The sequence below is a fragment of the Acipenser ruthenus genome, chromosome 5 (assembly GCF_902713425.1).
Source record: "Acipenser ruthenus chromosome 5, fAciRut3.2 maternal haplotype, whole genome shotgun sequence".
NCBI classification, from domain to species: Eukaryota; Metazoa; Chordata; class Actinopteri; order Acipenseriformes; family Acipenseridae; genus Acipenser; species Acipenser ruthenus.
In genome coordinates, this window is record NC_081193.1 from 35,107,384 (window position 1) to 35,127,568 (window position 20,185).

At 39.5% G+C, this 20,185-nt stretch overlaps 1 protein-coding gene across 5 annotated transcripts in view; it reads left to right on the forward strand.

Moving 5' to 3' along the window:
• The window catches only part of map4k3b (mitogen-activated protein kinase kinase kinase kinase 3b), a 98,905-nt gene extending 79,859 nt beyond the window's left edge, over positions 1 to 19,046 (forward strand). For 3 of the 5 annotated variants that reach the window (XM_034004702.3, XM_034004703.3, XM_059024094.1), the window contains 18 exons: positions 2,397 to 2,435; positions 2,723 to 2,770; positions 3,313 to 3,364; positions 4,637 to 4,802; positions 6,085 to 6,218; positions 7,246 to 7,287; positions 8,539 to 8,623; positions 8,870 to 8,949; positions 9,126 to 9,186; positions 9,773 to 9,890; positions 10,004 to 10,062; positions 10,563 to 10,666; positions 10,753 to 10,924; positions 16,823 to 16,891; positions 16,993 to 17,085; positions 17,342 to 17,412; positions 18,290 to 18,345; positions 18,694 to 19,046. In XM_034004702.3, the coding sequence (XP_033860593.1) occupies positions 2,397 to 2,435; positions 2,723 to 2,770; positions 3,313 to 3,364; positions 4,637 to 4,802; positions 6,085 to 6,218; positions 7,246 to 7,287; positions 8,539 to 8,623; positions 8,870 to 8,949; positions 9,126 to 9,186; positions 9,773 to 9,890; positions 10,004 to 10,062; positions 10,563 to 10,666; positions 10,753 to 10,924; positions 16,823 to 16,891; positions 16,993 to 17,085; positions 17,342 to 17,412; positions 18,290 to 18,345; positions 18,694 to 18,781 (1,537 nt within the window). In that variant the 3' untranslated portion in view covers positions 18,782 to 19,046. The remainder of the gene's footprint in view (positions 1 to 2,396; positions 2,436 to 2,722; positions 2,771 to 3,312; positions 3,365 to 4,636; positions 4,803 to 6,084; positions 6,219 to 7,245; positions 7,288 to 8,538; positions 8,624 to 8,869; positions 8,950 to 9,125; positions 9,187 to 9,772; positions 9,891 to 10,003; positions 10,063 to 10,562; positions 10,667 to 10,752; positions 10,925 to 16,822; positions 16,892 to 16,992; positions 17,086 to 17,341; positions 17,413 to 18,289; positions 18,346 to 18,693) is intronic. The other 2 variants (XM_059024092.1, XM_059024093.1) reach the window with 1 other exon arrangement.
• The last annotated feature ends 1,139 nt before the right edge of the window (positions 19,047 to 20,185 follow it).

Here is a 20,185-nt window from a genome sequence, read left to right on the forward strand (position 1 = left end):
AATGGCCTGGACACATTTGTTGGTACCCCTTAGAAAAGATAATAAATAATTGGATTATAGTGATATTTCAAACTAATTAGTTTCTTTAATTAGTATCAGACATGTCTCCAATCTTGTAATCAGTCATTCAGCCTATTTAAATGGAGAAAAGTAGTCACTGTGCTGTTTGGTATCATTGTGTGCACCACACTGAACATGGACCAGAGAAAGCAAAGGAGAGAGTTGTCTGAGGAGATCAGAAAGAAAATAATAGACAAGCATGGTAAAGGTAAAGGCTACAAGACCATCTCCAAGCAGCTTGATGTTCCTGTGACAACAGTTGCAAATATTATTAAGAAGTTTAAGGTCCATGGAACTGTAGCCAACCTCCCTGGGCGCGGCCGCAAGAGGAAAATCGACCCCAGAGTGAACAGAAGGATAGTGCGAATGGTAGAAAAAGAACCAAGGGATGACTGCCAAAGAGATACAAGCTGAACTCCAAGGTGAAGGTACGTCAGTTTCTGATCGCACCATCCGTTGCTTTTTGAGCGAAAGTGGGCTCCATGGAAGAAGACCCAGGAGGACTCCACTTTTGACAGAAAAACATAAAAAAGCCAGACTGGAATTTGCTAAAATGCATATTGACAAGCCACAATCCTTCTGGGAGAATGTCCTTTGGACAGATGAGTCAAAACTGGAGCTTTTTGGCAAGTCACATCAGCTCTATGTTCACAGACGAAAAAATGAAGCTTTCAAAGAAAACACCATTCCTACAGTGAAACATGGAGGAGGCTCGGTTATGTTTTGGGGCTGCTTTGCTGCGCCTGGCACAGGGTGCCTTGAATCTGTGCAGGGCACAATGAAATCTCAAGACTATCAAGGCATTCTGGAGCGAAATGTACTGCCCAGTGTCAGAAAGCTCTGTCTCAGTCACAGGTCATGGGTCCGCCAACAGGATAATGACCCAAAACACACAGCTAAAAGCACCCAAGAATGGATAAGAACAAAACATTGGACTATTCTGAAGTGGCCTTCTATGAGTCCTGATCTGAATCCTATCGAACATCTATGGAAAGAGCTGAAACTTGCAGTCTGGAGAAGGCACCCATCAAACCTGAGACAGCTGGAGCAGTTTGCTCAGGAAGAGTGGGCCAAACTACCTGTTAACAGGTGCAGAAGTCTCATTGAGAGCTACAGAAAATGTTTGATTGCAGTGATTGCCTCTAAAGGTTGTGCAACAAAATATTAGGTTAGCGTTAGCATTTTTGTCCATGCCATTTTCATTTGTTTTCTTATTTACAATATTATGTTGAATAAAAAATCAAAAGCAAAGTCTGATTTCTATTAAATATGGAATAAACAATGGTGGATGCCAATTACTTTTGTCAGTTTCAAGTTATTTCAGAGAAAATTGTGCATTCTTCGTTTTTTGTGGAGGGGTACCAACAAATTTGAGCACGTCTGTATATACAGTACTGTATATATAATATATATATATATATTTATATAGCTGTGCAAAAGGCTTAGATGTGTTCCATTTTTCTACTCTGATGCATTATTAGTATTATTTGTTTATTTAGCAGACGCCTTTATCCAAAGTGACTTGCAGAGTCTAGGGTGTGTGAACTATGCATCAGCTGCAGAGTCACTTACAATTACGTCTCACCCGAAAGACGGAGCACAAGGAGGTTAAGTGACTTGCTCAGGGACACACAATGAGTCAGTGGCTGAGGTGGGATTTGAACCGGGGACCTCCTGGTTACAAGCCCTTTTCTTTAACCACTGGACCACACTGCATCAACAATTTACTCAAAGCCTCCACTAGTGTTTTCTACTATTATAACAACCTTGACTTGCATAAGAAGGAAAAACATTGAGTGAAATAGCTCGCATCACTTTGATTTTCAAGGTGTGGTATCTGAAGGCATAATCAACAAGTACAGAGAAACATCATCTGTAATTGACAAAATGCTTGTCTTCTTTCTATTCCTTAAGGATATTATCTCCAAGCATTGCTCATCCTTGTTAGACAGCTTTTTGGGTCTTCCAGTCCTGGGTTTGTCAATTACAGATGATGTTTCTCTGTACTTGTTGATTATGCTTCGTATACCACACCTTGAAAATCAAGTGATGCGAGCTATTTCACTCAATGTTTTTCCTTCTTTATGCAAGTCAAGGTTGTTATTATAGCAGAAAACACTAGTGGACGCTTTGAGTAAATTGTTGATGCTCATAGTGCATCAGAGTAGAAAAATGCAACATGTCTAAGACTTTTGTACAGCAGTGTATATAAATAAATATAAATAACCTGGTACAAGCAATTGTTGTGTCATCACTTTTTTTGTAATGGAAGGCACTTGCTCTCATATATGTCTTAATTCAATAAACACAATTACTTTTTTTAATATGTATTAAAGGAGCCTTTTAAAATCAGTGGAAGAGGAACTTCACCAGAGGTAAATGTTGTTTTGCTTTCTCTCTTTAAATCCTGAATGTCTGCATTTGTGCTTTATTTGGTGCAACCTAACAGTGCCCTTTCGCCTTAGTGCTTGTCAAATTGATTTAATAGGCGACTAATTTGCTTGGACTGCAGCTATTTTTTTGTAGAATAAAATGCTATATGAAAAGATGCATTTCAATGTGGACGGCGCCCTAAAGGCAGTGCATGCCAGAATTATTTTTGCTTGGCTGAAGTACTGCCAGACAAATCCACTGAGCCATGGTACCTTGTTCATCTCCTCAGGGGACATGTGGCACATTTAGAGGAGGAGGATGATGATGAAACTCAACAGTAAGTCGCCCTGTTCTAGTTAGCTGTAATCATTATTTGCCAAATCCGAGAGAAAAGGTATTTTTCAGTTTCATACACGTCACATTCCGCTTCGCAGGCTTCAGCTCTTCCTAGTTTTGTGCGCTCATTACATGTTGACCAAAATAACCTTTTTTTTTTATTTGTATGGATCACTGCAATTGTGCCAACCTGATGTCTGTTACTGTTTTGTGTTGGCTGAGTGGTCTCTGTTTTTGCTTTGCCTCGTCCACGTCAGACATATCATGATTGTTAAATGCTGCAGTCCTTCAATCATTGGCTTGACCTTAAATAAAAAAAAAAATTAAAAAAAGTAGTACAATACAAGTGAAAACAATGGCATATATTTCTTTTCAAAAAGCAGTAGATCAATAACCCTGTTTAATAAGCATTTTTTTTGTAGTTTCTCATAACTATCCAAAAATGTTTTAATAAACTGTTTGTCACTCTTCTACTGTGATCACAGATAATGAAATGTACATTTTTATTGTTACTGACCTGAATAATATATTTTAAATTATTAGACCCACTATATCAACTTTGAAACCGAAAGTGCCACCACCACTGCCACCAAAGGTAAGATTTATTTTATTTTACAAATAAATGTTTACGCTTTTGAAGGATTGAGTGACATTGGAAACTAATTTATTATCTTGTGGTGCACAGAATGTCTATGGAATGTATAGGTGTGTTTTTTTTGTTTTGTTTTTTTACTAGTATCCTTGTTGCTTTCCACTTTCATCTAAAAGTCAATCACAATTCCTAATCTTTTTCTTGATGTGCATTAACTAGAGTGCTTATTCTTACTGCTTATCCGAATATATCCCTGACGTGCTGTACATGAGCAAAAAGAGATAAGATGATAGTGGTAGGAAATTCATCCATTAAAAAAAGAAAAAAAAAATGGATCAAATTCCCAACCTTTATCCCTGTATTAATGTTTATGGTAGTTGCTTTAAACCCCTTCCATATAATGCACTATTTAACTGTATTTAGAGGATAAGAAGTAAGGCTATGATTTTGGCACAGTGATTTTTAGTATGTTTCACGGACGAGGTACGGCAAAAAACCAAGAACCAGCAACCTCTAGGCTATAGGGCGCGCAGTGCCTTTACTGGATGTGCCACTCAGGAGCCCCCCCCCCCCCCCCCCCATACTGCATTTTTTAAAGGAAGCGCCTAATCCAAAGTGTTAACATCCATTTCCAAGATTTCACTGAAATTCATGATTTTCGTGATTTCTGTGACCTCTGTGACAAAAGCGTAAACTTAATAATAAGTAGTTCAATATATGTTCATCTTTTGGCACTCTCAGCTGTTTGATAAAAGGTGTTGCATCTTTTTCTTCTTGGCCTGAGTTGGTAATAATATTACTGGGTTTTGGTGAGTAAATACAGTACACATTTGTGCACTGAAATTGTAATAGGAGCTCTGAATTGGTTTGTAAATGCATTATGGAAATGCCTCACTTCATTAAAGCTGCTGTTTCCCTTGTATCATTTTACATTGTAATATTATATTCCCCAAATGTAGTTTTAGTTTCAATTGATACAAGCTTTATTGCCTTTTAAAACCTTCTTGCTGTGTTATGTATTATACGCTAAAGAGTTACTCTTGTGCTACTACAACAAGAATAGATTGTAGATCTGGGGAAAATTGATTCCACCCCACCCCCCTGTTTATGATGATTTTATTTGAAATAATATTCATTCAGCTTTTGATCAATGACAGTTAAACACCTCTACTATTTGTATCCCTCTGTTAGTGCTGTATAAATTGTTAAATTGATATTTCCTTATGTCGAATTACAAACTTCTGTTTTTTTTTTTTTGGTTTTTTTTTTCCTCAGCCAAAATCTATCTACATCCCCCAAGAGAGTCAGCACCCTGTTGAGGAAGACAACCAGGGAACCATAAAGCGATGCCCTGCTTCAGAGAGTCCTGTCAGGCCAGCATCCCATGGTCCCCCCAGACCTCCTCCTCCCCGGCTCCCGCCACACAAACTCAGCAGCCTAGGTAATGAGAACTAGCACAATGAGAGCGCCAGTGATGCAGAAGGGCAAACTGAGACCTTTAGATGGGGCTAATGAGAGTGAGGCAGTTCCACTTCCTCATCCATGCAGTCAAATGAAAGCCCGTACTTCACCCAGATTCCTGTGTGTCCTCTTTTTTTTGTGTGTGGTTTGTTTTAATATACAGAATCACGAATGATTTGCTTCATGTAATTGCAGTAACATGCTTTCTTTTAAATTCTAATAAATTGTAATCTTTGCTAATCTTGGTTTTAATTGCATATTTAATTTATACAATTATTGACTCCACCTCATTTGTTTGCTATTATTATTATTATTATTATTATTATTATTATTATTATTATTATTATTTTAAAGTTCTTCTTGCATATAAGGCCTTACATGGTCTTGGACCTTCTTATCTTCAAGATCTGCAGACCCCATATGTTTCTGGTCATTTTCTGAGATTGGAAAATGCTAATCTTCTGAGTGTCCCTAAAATTCGTTTGAACTCGTCAGAGCCAGGGCATTTAGTTATAATGCCCCTCGTCTTTGGAACTTGCTCCCAATTCATATCAGGAATGCTAGCACAACTGAATATTTTAAATCCTGTTTGAAAACGTTTTTGTTTGGGTCTGTTTATTTGTAGCTGGATTATACAGTAGATAGTCTTTTGTAGATGTGAAATATGTAGTGTATTATTATCATTATTATTATCATCCAAAAAACCCAGCATAAAATAACCTGTTGTCCTATGTCTGGATTAATATTGTTGCCCCTTCTTTATAGGTTTATATTTATTTACACACAATTAAACAGAAATTCTTGCATTTGCTGTTAAATTGTTTGAACCAACTGCTAAATCAAAATGGAGTCAGTTTATTACTTGCATTTCAAATTACTGTATACTATATTTTCTTATCAGTTTTCTTACCAGTTTTATAATCCCTTATATGGTTGGGTAAACTTGGCTTATTTTTATCTATAGGACTGCTCATATGTTTAATTACTCTAACAGGCATTCTCACGTATACCTTTTTTAATGTTTATATATATATATATATATATATATATATATATATATATATATATATATATATATATATATAGAGGAACTTGAGCATTTAATATTTGGTAATGTTAGAATCATAAATCTGGCAGACATCAAGTTAACTTGATGTTATGCCTTTCAATGCCAAATTGTACTTAATATTTCTCTTTGGGCTGTTATGTAGATAATTTTAGACTGTTTCAGAGTTACTGAATTTCATTTGTTTTCTTTGCAGGCAATGGAGTGAATGCATCACAAGTAAATGGAGAAAAAGAAAGCTCTCCCCAACGGCCATGGGCAAAACAAGCTACAATGCCTCCTGCTGTCCCTTTAAGGAAAGACAAGAAGGAGTTACCTGTAACACTAAATGTATACATCAACTTCATCTTCATTCTTTAAAAAAAAAAAAAAAAAAGAGCACAGAATTACTAGAACAACTCCCATTTTAAACAGTTAAACATTCTAGATCTCTGCTACACCTCCAATTTGTTAACTAAACCAGTTGTTCTCAAACTGTTGGTCGGGACCCCAAGTGGGGGTGGCAGAGGGGTCACAAAAGGGTTGGGAAAATGCAACAAATCTTTGAAACACTTTTTCTGGGAGGCCAAATGTGATCAAACTGATTCAGAACCTAACTGGAACAAAGAGTTAGACTATCATTATCTAAGCTTGAAATGTACTCCATTTCTCTTGGTTTTTGGTTACCTGACAGTTATCGATCAGGAGCCATTTACCTCCATGAAATAAGATCATTTAACCTGTTTTTTAATCGTTTTTAATACACCTTGTGCATTGTGTGAGATGTTTCCACAAGATGTACACAACCTTGACGAAACGGACAGGTGTTTGGGTTTCATACCTTTGTATTCCTTCAAGCCAGAACTACACACAGAAACACACACTAATTGTCACATTGTTCTACTTCAGTTTCATAATTTAAGACTACAAACATGCATAGCAAAAGCACAGAAATCAGTATGGATTTGTTTAAAATGGAAGAAAAGGGCAGCAGTGTGGAGTAGTGGTTAGGGCTCTGGACTTGACCGGAGGGTCATGGGTTCAATCCCAGGTTGGGGACACTGCTGCAGTACCCTTCAGCAAGGTACTTTACCTAGATTGCTCCAGTAAAAACCCAACTGTATAAATGGGTAATTGTATGTAAAAATAATGTGATATCTTGTAACAATTGTAAGGTTCCCTGGATAAGGGCGTCTGCTAAGAAATAAATAAATATAAATAAAAAAGAAAAAGAAAAAGCTCAAATTGTTACAAAAAATCTGGCTTTCCCAGTTCCAGCAGAATGTTTAGTGATTTGTTTTATTTATCAAAACTTGTTTTTTTTTAGTATTCATGCAAGCCTATCAATTGATATAATTAACATGTTATGTCTTTATAGAAACCACTAAGCAATGGTCTGCCACCAACTCCAAAAGTGCACGTAAGTTACCCAGTTTATTTTCGCAGTACAATATATTTTTTTGTTGTAGCCTACCATCTGTTGGATGAAATTGGAATTGCTTTTTGTTAGCTTGTGATTAATTTTTTTGTTTGACATTCCAACACGAGTCATCATTCTAAAACTATTACCTGTACTGCAGGAGCCGGTTTCATAAAAGTTCTGCGATTGCAATGTAGTTGCAGTGAGGTTGCGACGTCGCTGCGTGCGTTTTCATAAAGCACTTCGCAAGTGCCGTCGCTTGCGATCTGCGATGAGTAAAATCTGTCTAATCAGTTTCAAGGCACAGTGACCGATTTAGGTAAATACACAGTGTGGGTTGCAAAGGAAAGCTAAGCACACTCGCTACTTTGACACTTTATTAGTCTTTATTAGGAGGCATACCTGATAATCAAGCTGCGTTTAGCCTCATTATTTTAACTTGTGGGGCAGGTAATAACATGGAAGTGGCTGCTGCAACAAAGCTTTGATATTGCTGTGGTGAACTGTAACAGACAAATTAAGGAAAGTGCTTTTTCTCCATGATTTGGGGATCGGCAGGTTTCTTTTATCTTTTAGGTAGTTTTTATCTAGAAGTGAGAAGGAGGCACTTGTCACTATCTTTGTCACTTGAGTTTGGTCCATTTCATTTATTTGTGCCATGTTTGTGTGTTATTTAACACGTTATTGTACACATTTATTTTTGTATTATTATTATTATTATTATCATTATTATCATCATTATTATCATCATCCACGTAATTGCTGCACGGCATTGTAACCAGTTTAAAGCAAGGCAATCTGCCCAATAATGCTATTATCATACTGAATAAATCGGTACTTTTGGTATATGATTGTATTTCATAAATAAACCGTGCTTTTTCTTATTTTTTTTTTATTTTTTTTTTATACAGCTTGACCTTGCCTCTGTTGTTATTTTTCGCCCATATAACTTTGGGTTACACGTCTTTTTAAATAAATAATTTTGTAATAGTAGTATGCGTAGTAGTATGAACACCATGGTATGTCCTAAAACAGCATCTGCAATGAAAATTGCTACTTGCGGCTGCTGTCTGGCAGTCGCAGGTTTCTGGTGAAAATCGACAATGTTGCAGCTCTGCGAAGGTTTTATGAAACCCAATTTTTTATTTGCCAGGTGATTTGCGAATCGTCACAAATCGCTTTTATGAAACTGGCCACAGCATGCTGGTTTTGAATGTGCTGCTTAGTTTTTTTTCCTCCTTTTAATTCTAGATGGGTGCATGTTTCTCTAAGGTCTTCAATGGGTGTCCATTAAAAGTCCATTGTGCTACATCATGGATTAATCCAGACACAAGAGGTATTTATACTCTTCAGATCCACATAATGTACAATACAAAACGCATACCATAGGACTAGAGAACTGAAGAGTTTATTATGCTATCGGCTGGTTTCACAGAACCTGATTTAGCAGTAGTCTCGGACTGCCTAATGTTGCATTAGATAAGGTAGTCTGTGGAAACCGGTTATACACTATAAATAAAAATTCCTTTTTCATAATGGGTGTTCTGTAATTGTAAAAATGTGTCATTGTTTTTTTGTTTAGACCAATATTTGGTATTTGGTGCAGAAGAAGGCATTTACACCTTAAACTTAAACGAGCTTCACGAGACTTCAATGGAACAGGTGTGTATGTCAACCTTTTTTATTTAAGCATATTTTTATAACTTACATTTAAGGATATATATATATATATATATATATATATATATATATATATAATATAAGTATATATATATATATATATATATATATATATATATATATAAATAAAATAATTATTTTTATTTATTTTTTTGCAGCTTTTTCCACGAAGGTGTACGTGGCTCTATGTAATGAATAATTGTTTACTTTCAATATCTGGTAAGACTTAATTTAATACTGATGAGAGGGAGAGGTGGAGATGGGCTGGTTAGTGTGTCATATGAGAATTTAATGCACACCTCGGGCTAAATGCAGTTTGGCCCCAAGATTGAAATCAGAGAGCCTGTTGTCGAGGTAGTTTCGATGCTAGAAACGTGCGTTTCTCTTGGATTCACCTGATTTTCACTGGACGTGTAGGGCTCTGAAGGGTTTCTTTATCAAGTACTCACTAGAGAATTGTGGAGATGTGTTGCTGTGTGACAGCTCACATTGGGGTAGCGCTCTGTTGCTGGTATCAACTGGATGAGCCCCTTGACAAAATTGCTCACCAGTTAATATATGTATATTTGTATAGTATAGTTTGTGCATATATTACATTACCCGATGGGATTAACAATCTGATGTGATACCTAATTTTTTGGATCCCAGCTTTTTATCATGTTAAATATTTTCTATGAATTCTGTAAATATCTGTGCATGGAAGAAAAAAAAAATCCAATTAGTTTCAATTCTAAACATAAATGATGCAAAGGTAAAATGTTTCTAAATGTGGAAAAATAACTGATATTTCTTTTTTTTTTTTTAGGGAAAGCTTCACAGCTTTACTCCCATAATTTGGTAGGTCTCTTTGAATATGCTCGGCAAATGCAAAAATTGCCTGTTGCCATTCCTACACACAAACTTCCAGACCGAATTATTCCCAGGTAAGCAGGACTACATTTACACTGGGGCAGAACTAGGGTGTGACTTTATAGAAATCTGAGATTATGGTCACTGTTTTTGTCCCTTGTTTGTTTTTTATTTTTTATTTTTTTAGGAAATTTACAGTATCCACAAAAATTCCAGACACAAAGGGTTGCCAAAAGTGTTGCGTGGGTAAGTTGAATCTGCTTTTTATGCCTAATCTCTTCAGATCCTTTTCTTGCCCAGCTGTGTCTGATGAGCAGTTTATATTCTGTAGGCTCTGTATACGCATCAGTTTGATATAAATAGTTTTCCATTATTCACCCAAGCACACAGTCATTATTTTATATGTGAAGCGCAAGTATAATTATACCCTAGGCATGTTTATAATGAGATTTTTGAAGATGCCGGATATTTGGAACAGAAATTCCTCCTCAACAGGTCATTTGTCAAACCCGTGTACAGAAATCAATCAATGGAATGAGAAAAATAAACTATGTTAAACAGTCAATTAAATATTGTACCATCCTTTTGGGAGAAAAAAATTGAATAAACATTAATGCCGTTAGAATATGGATGATTTGTAATTAAGAACATCTTTGGAGTAGTTTCTTTGACCGTCATGCAATTGCAATTGTTACAAACTATTTTTGTTTGTCTTTTTTTTTTTTTTTTTTTTTTTTTGCTTGCAGTGAGGAATCCTTACACAGGACACAAATACCTTTGTGGAGCTTTTCAGTCCAGTATTGTTTTATTGGAGTGGGTTGAACCAATGCAGAAGTTTATGCTGATCAAGGTATGTTACAGTTCTTTTAAGGTGGTTCTGTTTTTTTTTTATTGTTGTTTTTCTCTAAAAAAAATATATATTTTTTTTTGCTGTAGAACATAGATTTCCCCTTGCCTTGTCCACTTGAGGTCTTTGAAATGCTGGTTGTTCCTGAGCATGAGTACCCTTTGATCTGCGTTGCTGTCAGTAAAGGAACGGAGTTCAACCAGGTGGTGCGGTTTGAGAATGTCAACCCCAACTCTACCTCCTCATGGTTTACAGAAACAGGTTTGTGTATACAGTGCTAAACTATTTGCATGCTGTAGAAATCTATTTTGATCCTGATAAATAGAACTGGTGATGCCTGAATTTGGGTAATTCCCTATCCGGTATGAAATGTAATTATTACCTAATGGGTGTTTACCTCCTAAGACCCCGAAACCTGAATAGATATATCAAAGCTGCACGCAGTACCTGCAGCACAGTCATGCCCACCCCCGAGGACATAAGGACTGCCCGCGCAGATTACATTTTTCCTTTCAGAGGACTGAACCTGATGGGAGAGCCATAAGCAGATGAGTACTTGCTGCTTTTATCTGTATATATTACTCGCTGTTTGTGTATTACACTAATTAATGTGATAATTATTGATGTTGTATTCGTTTACTAATAACACGTAATTTTTTGCACACAGCCTGTTGCGTGTTACATTCCGCAGCGGTCTTGTGCCCCTCGTGAAGCCGGCGCCCCTTCCCAGGGACCAAGCAACTTGGTCCACTGACTTGTGCTCTCCTCAACGGCTGCTTTGCTCCGGCTGGAGTTAAAGTTAAAGTTTTAGTTTTTGTAAACAATATTATTTTCTGAACTGTAATTGTTTTATTACTGTTTTCTGTGAATTTTTTTCTCGTGTCTTTTTTACAGAAAGACTAACACAACTGCTGGGTTCAGCAGCTCTGCGTGCGTGCATCAGCTGTGATTGCTTGTAGTCTCTCCCACAGTATCTCGTTGCCGTCTTGGTGACTGCTTGCAGCACCATTACTAAAGCTGTTAGGGCTCTAACATCAGGCATCCCTCAGTCTTGCACTGACTGTGGTTTTGCCAGAAGCTTATGCAGGTGGGCATCCCTGTATACTGCTTCCTGCGGTAACACGAACAGAGTAGACCTGTAGGACACCAACCTGCTCCGTTCCCGACCTGGTACCCGTACCGAACAGGGAATGAGGTTACTGCATCGGTACAGTACTGTACTGACCCGGTGCAAGTCACTGAACCGACCGGTGCTAGCTGAGCTTCTGCGTGAGCTCACAGCTCCGCCTGCCCCCCTGTCCCTCAAGGGCACCAAGGGGCTACAAGCACTGACTGGCAGCAGGATGATGTGCTGTTCATCGCCGTCTCTGTGGAGGTGGGCGAACAAGAGCTGGCATTCCCCTCTGAGGAGGTGGAGCCAGACAACACATCCCCTGCGGTTAAGCTCTCCCTGTCAGCAGAGCTTCTGCCACTGATTAAGAGGGCCACTGCGGTTTTGTAAGTGATGATGAGTCTGCTGCCCCTTCCGTGTCGTCCGTCCCCCCCGCCCCCTCAGTGTACCAGGTTTTTTTGTTTTTTTTTGAGATACAATCCTCCTGGGGTCACCTGGCTACAGCTCCGGGTGTTTCCCTGTTGATGGACGCGCTGTACAGCCTACATGATTTGGAGAAGCTGGGGTTGGCCCAATTTCCACTGGTAGAGGCATCTGTTGCCGCTCTGGTACAAGCGCCTAAACTAGTGCTCCTGACCAAGGACGCTAGCTGCCCTAACAAGCAGTGTTGGTCTCGGAGGTGATTTCTTAAGCTCGCTTACTCAGCCGGTGCGTTTGCTGCAAGCTGGGTATGTACAACACCATACTAGTAGCCTACCAGGCCTGTTTGGTGAAATCGCTTTCGGATAATCACAGACCCTCACCACAGCAGTTAAGGAGCTCCGCTTCGTTAGCTGCCCCATTACGCCGGGGGCATACCTTTTGGTCTTGCAGTGGATGAGATACTACAGCGCTTTCACCACGCACGGGAGTCCACAAAGGAGCTGTTGTGTCACTTGAAAGGAAGGGTTCTACTCCAAGTCATTCGTGGTGCCCAAGTGGGATGGTGGCCTCAGACCAATAATTGACCTCAGACAGGTCAACCTGTATCTGAGTCGACGGAGGTTCAAAATGTTGACCATGCAACAGCTGTTGCAGTCAATCAGGCCAGGCAACTGGTTCACCACGGTGGACCTCAAAGATGTGTATTTTCACATCCCCATAAGACCAGGGCTCAGGAACAGCATACGAGTTCCGTGTTCTGCCGTTTGGCCTCTCTCTAGCTCCCTGTGTCTTTTGAAAGTGCATGGACGTTATCCTGGCTCAATTGAGACTCAAAGGCATCAGAGTCATGGCTCATTTGTGTCCAGTCTCCAGCACAGGCAGAGGCCCACACGGAGCTTCATCGGTTGGGCCTGTTGGTGAATCGTTCAAAGAGCCAGCTCACACCTTCGCAGCCAGTCTCCTATCTGGGAGTGTGCTTGGACTCAAGGTCCATGCTGTCCACTCTGTCGGGTTACAGAGTGCAGAGAATAGCTGCCTGTTTGGAACTTTTTCAGCTCAACAGAGCGCTTACAGTAGTGACGTTCCATAGACTTCTGGGCTTGATGGCAGCAACTTTCCAGACTCTTCCATTGGGTCTCCTGCGCATGCGCCTTCAACCAAGCATGGTTCAACAACAAGGTTTTTCAGAACACGTTGAACCGTGACTGTCTAGCAATAGTCTTGCCACTGTCTGAAGGTGCCCTGTTTGTGGACACAGCCCGCCCCTCTACACCTAGACGTACTGCTGGGCAGTGTCAAGAGAAGGGAGGTCATCACAACGGACACGTCCAGCCTCTGCTGCGGCGCTGTGGAATGGTAAGGGGAGGTATGGAACTCCTCTTGGCAGGGTCTCCATATACATCTTTTGGAACTTGCAGATAGATATCTCTTTGCCTCCCAGGAATCCACCCACTGTTCCCTTTGATTCTCCATAGCTGCTTGCGATAGATACCTTGGAACACAGATGGCCGAGGTAGCTGTTATATACCTTCCCACCGCTCGCAATGCTCCCGGTGTGTCTGGAGAAAATCAAACGGGACCGGGCCAGGGTGCTATTAGTAGCCACTTATTGGCTAAGGAGACTCAAGGCTGAAAACCAGATACAGCTCCTGAGTGGCCAGCCGTGGAGACTGCCTAAGCGCCACGACCTGCTAAGTCAGGCTTGGGGGACCTTATGGCATCCCGACCTATTGAGCCTAAAGCTCTTTGTAATTGACACCCTACAAAATGCCAGAGCAGCTTCCACGCGTTCCCAGTATGGTACAAGTGGGGCGTCTTTCAGATGTAGTGCCTGTCTCGGGGGTTTTGACCCCACTACCTGTTCCGTGGCAGTTATACTGCAATTTTTGCAGGACCTGTTTGACAAGGGGAAATCCCCCTCTATGTTAAAGGTCTTTATGGCAGCTATTTTAGCTTGCCATGTCAAGATTGATTCGGTCTCCCCAGGAGCTCACTTCCTGGTGGGGCAATTTTTAAAAGGAGCTTGGCGGCTACCTGTGAAGAATATTGTTCCTCCCTGGATGCTTAACATTGTGCTTGATCGCTCATGAAGCCTTCATTTAAGCCCTTGCATTCAGCTGAGCTGAAATTGTTATTGTTCAATGTGGCTTTCTTGCTTTCAGTCACCTCCGCAAAGGTGTTTGCAGAAGCCAGGACAAAGGTTACGCTTCATACCAATCCTGCTTTTTTGCCGAAGACTATCTCAGCATTTCATGTAAAAAAAAAAAAAAAAAAAAAAAAATCACCCAATCTGTGGAGTTGGAGGCTTTCCATCCACCTCCTTTCCAGTCTGACGGAGGGCAGCTCCATACACTCTGCCCTGTGTGAGCACTAGCGTATTATGTTGACAGGACGAAAAGGTGGAGGCAGTCCTAACCAGTTTTTTGTCCGCTATGGGATAACTAAATGGATAACACAGTCAGGACTAACTATGAGCGAGCCGACTTGCCCCCTCAAGCTCACTGCCCATTCCACCAGGGGCATGGCAACTTGGAGGGCTTTGTTCCAGGGGGCATCTGTCACAGACATTTACGAGGTACTTTTACGAGGTTCTACAGACTGAATTTCGTGGAACCACAAAACCCTGGCTTTGAGTATTAAGGGCTGCTTCAGGGTTGACCCTTATAACATAGACATTAGAGGTAAGTTTCTCCCTCCCATTTTTTTATCCCTAGTGACTTGTTATTAGGAGGTAAACACCCATTAGGTAATGGTTACATTTCTAGTTCAGAGAACAAGGGTTATGATAATAACCTGACGTTAGATATAATGCTGAAAGTCAAATAGACTTGAATATAATTAACACATAATGAAAGATCAATATAAATATGGATGACAAAACACATTTCTAACAATAGGCATTAATCCCAGAAAACACAGGCTTGATGAATGAAGTAGTGTTAATATTAATACTATATATATACAGGCGTGCTCAAATTTGTTGGTACCCTTACAGCTCATTGAAATAATGCTTCATTCCTCCTGAAAAGTGATGAAATTAAAAGCTATTTTATCACGTATACTTGCATGCCTTTGGTATGTCATAGAATAAAGCAAAGAAGCTGTGAAGAGAGATGAATTATTACTTATTCTACAAAGATATTCTAAAATGGCCTGGACACATTTGTTGGTACCCCTTAGAAAAGACAATAAATAATTGGATTATAGTGATATTTCAAACTAATTAGTTTCTTTAATTAGTATCACACATGTCTCCAATCTTGTAATCAGTCATTCAGCCTATTTAAATGGAGAAAAGTAGTCACTGTACTGTTTGGTATCATTGTGTGCACCACACTGAACATGGACCAGAGGAAGCAAAGGAGAGAGTTGTCTGAGGAGATCAGAAAGAAAATAATAGACAAGCATGGTAAAGGTAAAGGCTACAAGACCATCTCCAAGCAGCTTAATGTTCCTGTGACAACAGTTGCAAATATTATTAAGAAGTTTAAGGTCCATGGAACTGTAGCCAACCTCCCTGGGCGTGGCCGCAAGAGGAAAATCGACCCCAGAGTGAACAGAAGGATAGTGCGAATTGTAGAAAAAGAACCAAGGGATAACTGCCAAAGAGATACAAGCTGAACTCCAAGGTGAAGGTACGTCAGTTTCTGATCGCACCATCCGTTGCTTTTTGAGCGAAAGTGGGCTCCATGGAAGAGGACTCCACTTTTGACAGAAAAACATAAAAAAGCCAGACTGGAATTTGCTAAAATGCATATTGACAAGCCACAATCCTTCTGGGAGAATGTCCTTTGGACAGATATGTCAAAACTGGAGCTTTTTGGCAAGTCACATCAGCTCTATGTTCACAGACGAAAAAATGAAGCTTTCAAAGAAAAGAACACCATACCTACAGTGAAACATGGAGGAGGCTCGGTTATGTTTTGGGGCTGCTTTGCTGCGCCTGGTACAGGGTGCCTTGAATCTGTGCAGGGCACAATGAAATCTCAAGACTATCAAGGCATTCTGGAGCGAAACGTACTGCCCAGTGTCAGAAAGCTCTGTCTCAGTTGCAGGTCATGGGTCCTCCAACAGGATAATGACCCAAAACACACAGCTAAAAGCACCCAAGAATGGATAAGAACAAAACATTGGACTATTCTGAAGTGGCCTTCTATGAGTCCTGATCTGAATCCTATCGAACATCTATGGAAAGAGCTGAAACTTGCAGTCTGGAGAAGGCACCCATCAAACCTGAGACAGCTGGAGCAGTTTGCTCAGGAAGAGTGGGCCAAACTACCTGTTAACAGGTGCAGAAGTCTCATTGAGAGCTACAGAAAACGTTTGATTGCAGTGATTGCCTCTAAAGGTTGTGCAATAAAATATTAGGTTAGCGGTCCCATCATTTTTGTCCATGCCATTATCATTTGTTTTCTTATTTACAATATTATGTTGAATAAAAAATCAAAAGCAAAGTCTGATTTCTATTAAATATGGAATAAACAATGGTGGATGCCAATTACTTTTGTCAGTTTCAAGTTATTTCAGATTAATTTGTGCATTCTTCGTTTTTTGTGGAGGGGTACCAACAAATTTGAGCACGTCTGTATGTATATATATATATATATATATCTTTTGTTTTCCAGATACACCACAGTCTTGTGTAATTCATGTCACCCAGCTGGAGCGGGACACAATTTTAGTCTGCCTTGATCGTAAGTTTTTGACTGCCTACCTGCTTTTGGAATCTGATTTTTATGTTCTTTGATTTTAAATATATTATCCTAATTTTCTCCATTTCCTATCTCGCCCTCAGGGTGTATAAAAATTGTGAATTTACAAGGGAAGTTGAAATCCAGCAGAAAGCTGTCCGCAGAACTAACGTTTAATTTCCAAATTGAGGCAATAGGTAAGTGAACTTCAAACATAGTTATCTGTGATAATTGTTATGAGTACAACCAGGTAATACTGGAACCAGGGATTTGGAACATGGCTCCACACAAACCATTACTTGAGAGTTCAGAATGTGGTCCTTGTCACATTTTCATTTTTACATGTATCCTACATATAATGTATGTGTAGGTCATAGAGATCTGCTTTAACTATAGTAACCAAAAATATTTTAAATATTCCAATCACACTATGTAACAAACTGTACTTTTTAGTTTGCCTCCAGGACAGTGTGTTGGCATTTTGGAAGCATGGTATGCAAGGAAGAAGCTTCAAGTCAAATGAGGTAAGTGAAAATACAGAGATACCAACTGCCCTTATATAACCTCATGTCATTTCCCGTCATTTCCCGCCACTGTCTGGCTCATCAACCAGCCACATCCATGCTCTGCAACCCCCGAAAACAGCAACACACATTCTCCTCACTCATTCACTCACTACCCCTTCCCATGCTAAGCAACGACGTGGGGAGGGCTGACTTCATCTTTCAAAATACTGCTTGTTTTATCAACTAATCGTGTAGCACTGACAGTTAACACAACACGCTTGCAAACTGAAGGTTATAGTTTCAAATCCCACACATGCCAGACCTTTTTTATATTATATAAAAAAAGTTATTTTTTACATGCAAATGTTCAATTTTAAAACGGAAATAAATCATTTAATGTAAATGATGACACAATAGGTGTGTTCCCTAGTATATTTCCATGTTGACAAAACAAGTTAATTGTCATTGAAACTTGGATGTCCTGTAATATATACATATGTGTGGATAAAATTCTCTGGAGTCTGCAAAAAAAAGAGAAAGGAGGAGGAGAAGGACATTTTTACCTTCCTTTGGTGACTTATTTCTCTCACTGTAGACAGGTATTGACTTTTTTTCTATATTTCATCTAAGAGTGTTGGGAACTACAAATTAAATGGTGAAATTGTGCTTTTGGCTGATTTCCTTTTGCTGCGCCAATACCCTGAAAACTCATAAACTGTCCTTGCTGTATAGAGTGTCTCTGGCAGTTCTCACTGGTAACCGTTCCTGTCAATGTAAAGTGCTGTTTTATTGGGGTGGGTTAAAGAAAATCTACAGAAAAGGCCCACATCACATTATTCACTCTGGTTGTTAACTGAGATTTACTAACCCTTTTCCATTTCTATTCAAATACCAGATCACTCAGGAGATTTCTGATAATTCAAGAATCTTCAAGCTCTTAGGTTCTGACAGGTGAGCAAAAAGAAAAAATACCAAACAAGGAAAAGTGAGGTGGAGGAATGTTCCCTAAAATGTTCTTCCTGTGGTTCATGGATATTTAAAGAACAAATTGTATTTTTATGTAACTAGCCTTGTTATGATATATACAGTTATTCTGAGTAGTTCTTGGTGCTCAAATTTCATTTTTTAATTTTTATTTTGAACATATATATATATATATATATATATATATATGACCTGGGAAAATGCTTTCCGCTACTTTGAAAGCCCAGCAACTTCTTGAAGAACTTGATTTCTCTTGATTTCTCTTCATGTCTCTTCATTTCTCCATGTCTCTTCATGTCTCCATTTCTCTTGCAGAGTGGTGGTGTTGGAAAGCAGACCCACCGACAACCCTGCAGCCAACAGCAATCTGTATATCTTGGCAGGACATGAAAACAGTTACTGATTAATTTAGCATGGCAAGAAGCAATGAACGTTAAAGAATGGAGTCAAAAAGACACTACTGCTTCAGCATCTATGAATGCTTGGAATTTTACTACAGCTGCATTTTTCGGGTTGCTTTGGATTCTGTTTTTTATTTATTGTGGCATGTAAGAAAGAAGCAGAGGACATTAAGTGTTGCCACTGCTTCTAGTATCTTACGTGTTTACCACGCAAGTGCTTAATTTGCTTTTATGTAATATTTGTGTGTGTCAAATATATATATATATATATATATATATATATATATATATATATATATATATATGTGTACATACAGTGCCTTGCATAAGTATTCACCCCCCTTGGACTTTTCCACATTTTGTATTTTGTGTTACAACCTGGAATTAATGGATTTAATTGGGATTTTTACCATTTGATTTACACAACATACTTAACACTTTGAAGGTGCAAAATATTTTTTATTGTGACACAAAAGTTAATTAAACCAAAAAAAAGACATTTGATGGTTGCATAAGTATTCACCTCCCTGAGTCAATACTTGGTAGAAGCACCTTTGTCAGCAATTACAGCTGTGAGTCTTTTTGGATAAGTCTCTACCAGCTTTGCACATCTGGATCCTGCAATTTTTGCCCATTCTTCTTGGCAAAATTGCTCAAGCTCTGTCAAGTTGGATGGGGACCGTTGGTGAACAGCAATTTTCAAGTCTTGCCACAGATTCTCAATCGGCTTGAGGTCTGGGCTTTGACTGGGCCATTCTAAGACATTCGGGTTCTTGTTTTTAAACCACTCCAGTGTAGCTTTGGCTGTGTGTTTAGGGTCATTGTCCTGCTGGAAGGTGAACCTCCGCCCCAGTCCCAGGTCTCTTGCAGACCGAAACAGGTTTTCCTCTAGAATTTCCCTGTATTTGGCTCCATCCATCTTGCTATCAATCCTGACCAGTTTCCCAGTCCCTGCCGATGAAAAGCATCCCCATAACATGATGCTGCCACCACCATGCTTCACTGTGGGGATGGTGTTCTCAGGGTGATGAGCAGTGTTGGCTTTGCGCCACACGTAGCGTTTTGCGCTAAGGCCAAAAAGTTCAAGTTTGGTCTCATCAGACCAGAGAACCTTTTTCCATATGTTTGCTGTGTCTCCCACATGCCTTTTGGCAAAATCCAAACGGGATTTGAGATGGGTTTTTTCCAGCAATGGCTTTCTTCTCGCCACTATTCCATAAAGCCCAGCTTTGTGGAGTGTCCGGGTTGTAGTTGTCCCATGGACGGTTTCTCCCATCTCGGCTGTGGATATCTCCAGCTCCTTCAGAGTTACCATTGGCCTCTTGGTTGCTTCTCTGACTAATGCCCTCCTTACCTGGTCACTGAGATTTGGTGGACGGCCTTCTCTAGGCAGAGTCGTGGTTGTG